We start from the raw sequence: 7,009 nt of genomic DNA, 5'->3' as shown, positions 1-7,009 counted from the left end.
CAAAATGGTTCTTTTTTTTTTTTTTTTTTTAAGAGAATGCACTGAAGAAACCATAGTCTTTCACCAACATCAGTGTTAAGACTACCTTCCATAGAAGGTAAAAGATACCACCCCAACACAGAAGAGACTTTGGGCTGAGCACTATAACATGCCAGCAGCTCATTTTTTTTCTTTCAGCTTTCTTCCTTAGGACTTGACTGGATTTTGAAGCACTTGGCTGAACAGAAGGCAGCACCCAGAGAAGTTTTTCTGTGTGACCACATAAGCCTATAGCTGTTTGTTAATCCGTAATAAATTCACTCTTGTTTATAAGCTTCAGCTTCCGTTTTTTGTATATTAAGCACTCTGAGGCGATCAGAGACACTTGGGCTGCTGCCCTTTGTGGTATGATTAGAACTTACCCTCCCCCTGCTTTCCAAGAGACCACAAGTGAAGGGGAGGGCCAGCAAGGAATAAAGCAGATCTCAGTCCAAATTGTCTATCGCCTAAATGCAACAGGAGCTTGAAGGGTAGAGGTCTAGAACAGAAGCAACTGTTACTGCTGCCTAATTTAACACACTTGCACTTGAAGGTTAATTTCACAGGAATACAATCTTTAAATACAGAGGATGTTTCTCATACTAAAACATTAAGAAAGTACAATGCATAACATGAGACATACAAGAAGTGATCTTGTGAGCAAGTGCATGGAAAACTGTAACTGCAAACCAAAATGTTACCAAAACAGTTAGGAATAAGAAAGATCACAGTTACTTTTATTAGTGGTGACACTTACTCAGGGAAGAGAGACACCACCAAGAAGCATACTAATACAATTTACTCTCCAGAGGCCCAAGACATCAACACAAACTGGTAGGTTGTTACTGGGAGTGATCTGTTTTCCTGCTACTTCTCCAGGTTTTTCTGCAGCCCTTCCCTTCCCACACAAGAGACGCAAATAGCTGAATTTTTTACTGAAAGAAATGTTGAGAGAGTGACATTACCAAAACTTCTGCCCTGGCAGACGAATGTCCTCAGATTCTTTTCAATAAATAGGATGAAGGATGTTTTCATTTATATACATAGTTGCTAACAGCAGCCATAACTTGGACAGAATAAGAAAAGGTCCCTCAGGCATTTTACCCCTTCCCCCTTCAAAATATCAATGCCTTCCCTTCCTGCCATAACCCTCCTGAAAATTCACAACTACAACTCACAAAGTTTTAAAGGAGAAAACATTTAGAGCATCAGTGGGACAGTACTGGGTTTGGTCAGGCGAGAAACGTATCAGGAAATAGCTGAGAACAAGCGAGTAACACAAATGACTCAGGATCTATTCCCATTACAATGGGGAAAACAGGCAAGTCTTTCTGCACATGGATGGATCCACCCACCCTGGGTAAAGAAGTACAGAACAAACGCCAATTTTTTCATAGCAACTTCAAAAAGCCCAAAGTATGTTAAAAGGCCGGTTTTCTTCTGAAAAATATCTAAAGTTTAGCTAAACTAAACCTTGATTCTTTTCTGCTTTACAGTGTAATTCACACAAAATAAGCACAACTGCATAAATGAGGCATCCTGAGTCATCAAAATGTCTTGCATGAGTCCCGGGTTTGACTTTTCTTGTAATTACAGTAGCACTTTGACACTTCAGCTTTTACTTTTACAAAGTAAATATAACAGACCACCTGTGCTTTGTGGTTATGAAACAAATCAAAGCAGGCTTGTCATTCATATTCTCATTAAGACCATGTAGTAATACAGTGCAGCCCTCAGGGTTACAAGACACAAGCGTTGCAGTACTTGGCATACAGACCCCTTCACATACTACCAATACTGCATTTCCACCACTCAGCCTGCTGGAGGAAAACCTAGTTATCAGTGTGTACCCCACAGATATTCAGCATTCGCTCCATCAGATTGAGGGGTCAAACTGACAGCAAAACAGAACCGGTATTGACAACTGGCTCAAGATTTGGCCACATCTACTTTGAAGATAAGTAACAAGTGCCGTGCTTTCACCATCAAACAGTTCAGCTGCAGAAAAAAGGCAACACACACACGAGTGATCTTCCTAATACACCACATCCAGCAACTGTGACAGAATAGTTTATTTTGTATCCTGGGCACACCACGTTAGAAAAGAAGGTAACCTAAATGGTACAGATCACATCCAGGAACCAGATCAAATCACCGTAAAGAAGAAACCTAGGGCAGGCAAGTTATCACTGCAATACTGGTTTTGCTGAGGCATAAACTTACTGCTCATGCGATTTTGAAGCATAATTATTCACAGTTCACCTGAGCGTAGGTCGCCAGCACAATTCACGCAAGAAGTAACCGAGTTTGTCTTTCTTGGGATACCGGTAGCACATCAGGTCACTCCCATCAACTGCATCTCCCACTGCTGCACTGAGGTTTTCAGACGTAAAACCAGCAGCAAAGCGCTTTCTACCTTCTGTCCCTACGTAATTAGCACTATTAATCCCAGGCTATCCAAGCCCCCTGGCGTGGCTCTGATTTGGCTTTAATCTCTGCCGAGGTCTCTTCTTCCTCTCCACAGAAAGCCATTTAAACCTTGGCAAGCCTCTCAGTTTAAAGCGACGTTCTGCTGCAGAGGTATTAGTCCCACACTGTACTGACGGGAAGCAGGGAGACCTGCAACGCCTAACCTCCCTCAAAAAAAAAACCAAAAAATCAAACCAAAACAAACCCCAAAAGGAAAGAAGAGTTACTTTTTTCCAGGGAGCCTGGGACGAGGCAAGGGCCCCCCTGCACCTCCTCCTCCCCCGGGGCCAGGCGGCGCGGCTGGCCTCTCTAACGCTTCCCCCGGCTGTCACGGCGGGACGCGGGCGCACCGCTTGTCACCTCCACGGCGGATAACTGATTAGTCATTTGCGCCGCCCGCGGGGCGCCCCTCGCGCGCCCAACGGCTCCCCCAACGGCTGCCCGGCAGCGGGGAAGCCCGCCCCGGCGGCAGCCGCTCCGGCGGGGCACCGGCCCCCGACTCACCCCATGAGCCAGTCCATGGCTGGGTCCCGCCGCGCCGGGAAGCTCCCGCCGACCGCCGACTCCCCTCTCACCGCCCGCTCATGAGGGCCGCCGCCGCTGCGGGCGCGGGGGGGCCGGGCTGCTCCTCCCCCGGTCGCTTGCTCGCTCGCTTCCTCCCTCCGCCGCTGCCCGGCTCCGGCTGAGCGGCGCGGACAGGGCGGCCGCCGGGTCCCCTCCTCAGCCTGACACTCGCGCACTGGGGCGGCCGGAAGTAAACACACGGTGCTGGCGGCCGCCAGCCGCCAACCCGGAAGCGGCCCCCCGGCCTTCTCCGCCCCTCCTAATGGCCACCCGGAGCACGTTGGGAAATGTAGTCCGGGCATGGCCGGTAACGCTCCCAAGGCCTAAGGGTGGCTGGCACGCCGCAGTCCCTCGGGGATTGAGGGCAGCGCGGCCCCTCAGCTCAGTTTCAGCCCCCTTCAGCGGGGGCCCAGGGCTTCCTCCTGGCGTGGGGGCTCATGGTGCCTCCAGCGTTACTCACCCCACTCTGGGGGAAATTCACTGTCCGGGACTGGGCCTCAGCACTTCAGTTCTTCCCGTGCCAGTGTTGCGGTACCTAAAGGGAGCCTGCAGAATGGGTGGGGAGGGACTCTTCATCAGGGGGTGTAGCGAAAGGACACAAGGTAGTGGTTTTAAATTGGAAGAAGGAAGACTTAGATATGAGGAAGAAATTCTTGACTGTGAGGGTGGTGAGACACTGGAACAGGTTGCCCAGGGAAGTTGTGGATGCCCCATCCCTAGAGGTGTTCAAGGCCAGGCTGGATGGGGCTTTGAGTAACCTGGTCTAGTGGAGTTGTCACAGCCCATGGTAGGGGGCTTGGAACTAGATAGTCTTTAAGGTCCCTTCCAACCCAAACTGTTCTGTGATTCTATGATTCTATACCAAAGGTTCCCGTAAAGAGAGCTCCACGTCAGGGCCCCCGAGGTCAGGCTGTGCCAGCGGCACACAGGGCCCTTGCAGCCCTGTGGTGCTGTGGATGTAGGAATCCCCAGAGCCCCTCATCCCAGAGGGCTGTGGCCCTGCTTATTCAGGGGTGATGAGTCAATTTCCAGCCATCACACTGACTCCAACAACAGTTTCAACAGGACAATGTTACCTTGGTGCTAGTAGTGTATTGCAAGGGGTGTCACAGGGGTAATTTAATAAGAATGACTCTGGGTCATGGTTGTTTTGTATCCCCCTGTGTTGAGGAAAACTGGAAGAATTATTTTGTATTAAAAACCATATTGAACTGTCATTTTTGGAACAGACCTTCCCCCTGAAATCTGCCAGGAATCCCTTTGCACGACACATAACTGCTTTATTTTGCCATTCTCCTGTAATAAAACTTCACCCTGATAATTATTTGGGTATCCAGCAGTGTAATGTAAGAACTGGAAGACCAGACCTTGAAAATGTATGTTGTCTGTGTTCAAACTGAATATTTTTCTTTAACACCTACATTCTATCTTTTAATTGTTCATAGTTTTACTTATCTTTACATTTAGAAAATGTAGCAGAGGATAGGAAAGAGGTCTCTTGCAGCAAAACCCCACATACTTTAGTGAGCGGCTGGAAGGAGGATTTTTTTACAATGTTTAAAATACCAGATCAAACCATCTGCAGAAAATAATTATCCTTTATGCAGACACTTGATCCAGTCATTATCTGCAAACATTTGAGAACAGATGTCCCTCATTTGAATTATATTTTCTTGTTGCCCTTTGTTACAAGTATTTTTGGCAGGGCATTTGAGGATGAGCTCCATCCAATTTTACTGTGGGGTGCATTGTATGAGGAGTAGGGTGTTTGGTCATATGACACACATTTTAAAGCAGAGATGACTTCTGATACAATGAGTTTGTCATGTCAGATTAGCTGTTTTCCTCCTGATTGTATCAACAAAAATACATGGCAACTGGCACTAGGAAAATTACTGAAGAGAATTACAAAGGAAACTCAGAAAACGAGCAACTATTTCATTTATCTGTTGTATCGTGCCTCTCAGTGGCACAAGCCATTTACCTCTATCTTGCCTAAGGTGACATTTTAGCATTTTTTTCCATTGACAAATGGACATTATACCTACTGCTCTTTTCCTTCTACCCTCAGCCGCTGGAAATGCCACAAGTTCCACTGGCAGACCAAGGAACCCATTCAGCCAGGTCCCTTCATGAGCAGCTCTGAAGAGCAAAGGATGTGCCAATCCAAGAGCAGTCTCCAGTGGTTGTCGTGCAACTCCCCTTCTGTTTCTAAACCCTCTAAAAAATGCATCATATCCATTATTTGTTTGACAACAGCAAGCCGGGCAGGCCGTGGGGCTCTTTTGTGCTAAGCCCTATGCACATGCATAAAGGAAGGCTGCTCCTTGTTCAGGACAACAGGCTTCCTGGACCCTGTAGGACATGAATATAAGGTGCTTAACAAGAGACATTTCTTGGCATACAGATGTGGTAGGAAGCACAGAGGATCGGGGAGATTTATAATGCTTGACGTTGGAGGGTTTTGCACTGACACTTCCCTGGATTACTGTCCCGCAGCTTACTTGTGTCTAACAGGATTTAAATTGCAAGATTATTGCCAGACAGTCTGGACAGAAAGGCTGCAGTCCTTTCCATGGGCTTGTGGGATCTGGACTGTGAAGCTTTTGGCCTGGGATGCACTGCAAGGAATACTGCATTCAGTCACTCCTATCCTCCTTGTTCTGCCATCCTTATCTGCCTGTGCCTGGCTGGCAAAAGAGGACCCCAAAAAAGTGCCTGCCCTGCTCCTCCTGGTCTCCAGGCATGGAGTGGCTTTGTTCCCAGGTGTTCCTCAGCAGCACCAGAGATTTTTGGGAATGGATGTGAAGCTGAGGATCCCATACAGACCAGACCACAGGAGTTGAGGAAGACAGTCCTTTCACATGAGGATTTGGCAGTCATGTAAAGTTCTGCAGAGCTCAGTATAGAAGCCAAATTACAAGATAGCGTGGACCTAAGGGCTGTCCCAGTCTATCAGAGGTCTCTGCTAGGTCCCATAACCCCTGAAGGGAGACACTGCAGTACTGAGACTGCCTCAGCACTGGCTGGGATCTGCCTTGGAATAGCAAGCCTAAAGGTTTCTTTCCATATTTTTCACTCCTGTGGTTCTCATGAACAGATTTGCACCCAACAGGATGTTTGACAGCAGCACAGACAAACTCTGTCATATATTGCTGATTTTTTGTATTGGGTTTTTAGTCAGCTTTCTTTGCTACTGTGCTAATAAAGGGGTGCCACAGAGGCCAAGAAGCTATGAGGAAGTAATCAAGGCACTAGCCTCTCTGCAACTCTGTCCCTTCACTGCCTCTGATTTTATTATCATTACCTCCTGCAGCAGGAAAAGTGCAACACACAGGTGGGCAAACATGGCCTTGCACAGCCAAGCGCTAAGGAGTGGGAGTGAACTTTGTTCTTTTACTGGCTTATTGCATCAGAAACACCTGTCCCTCCTTCACCACCTAGTATTTGGTGTGGGGCCAAGCGGCCTCATATCTGATACCTTGACAACAGCTTTGCATGTTTCCCTCTTCTCTCCCTAAGTGGCTCTGGTGGTGCTGAAGGAGGCAAAGGAGGAAAGAAAGCATTGCTCAAGGGCTGTATGAATTTTCCTTCTCTTCAAATTGGCGCAGCATCATTCCCATGGAGCTCATCTTACCCTGAGAAGCCTCAGCGGGCAGAGAGATGTGAACCTGTTTGCCTGGCTGAGATACTTCCAGTGGGTGGCAGAGAAGCAGAGCAGCAGAGCGGGTGATGGTTGCCCTGACATAGAGGGGGTGTAACATTTTTCAGAAAGGCAAATCTGCTGCTCCGATCTGGGTCTTCAGCAACGTCAGGAGATACACTCTCACTGGGAAGACATAGCAGACTAAAGGGCTTGGGATCAAAATGGTGTGGTTTTGAAGCTCTGAATGCGGCACTGGCTCTTTAAGACAAAAACATCCACATACTCCTTCCCTGGGACAAAACGTCTTTGTCC

The 7,009-nt window shown here is 47.8% G+C and overlaps 1 protein-coding gene across 1 annotated transcript in view; it reads right to left on the bottom strand.

Moving 5' to 3' along the window:
• Positions 1 to 3,254, bottom strand: part of MOB2 (MOB kinase activator 2) — a 115,979-nt gene extending 112,725 nt beyond the window's left edge. Inside the window, exon 1 of the mRNA XM_014960072.1 lies at positions 2,992 to 3,254. Coding sequence (XP_014815558.1) covers positions 2,992 to 3,008 — 17 coding nt within the window. The 5' untranslated portion in view covers positions 3,009 to 3,254. The remainder of the gene's footprint in view (positions 1 to 2,991) is intronic.
• Positions 3,255 to 7,009: the final 3,755 nt, after the last annotated feature.

The sequence above is a fragment of the Calidris pugnax genome, unplaced genomic scaffold (assembly GCF_001431845.1).
Source record: "Calidris pugnax isolate Ruff unplaced genomic scaffold, ASM143184v1 scaffold435, whole genome shotgun sequence".
In the NCBI taxonomy this organism is placed as follows: domain Eukaryota; kingdom Metazoa; phylum Chordata; class Aves; order Charadriiformes; family Scolopacidae; genus Calidris; species Calidris pugnax.
The sequence above is the reverse complement of the archived record's forward strand: the minus strand, read 5'-3'. Positions and strand labels throughout refer to the sequence as shown.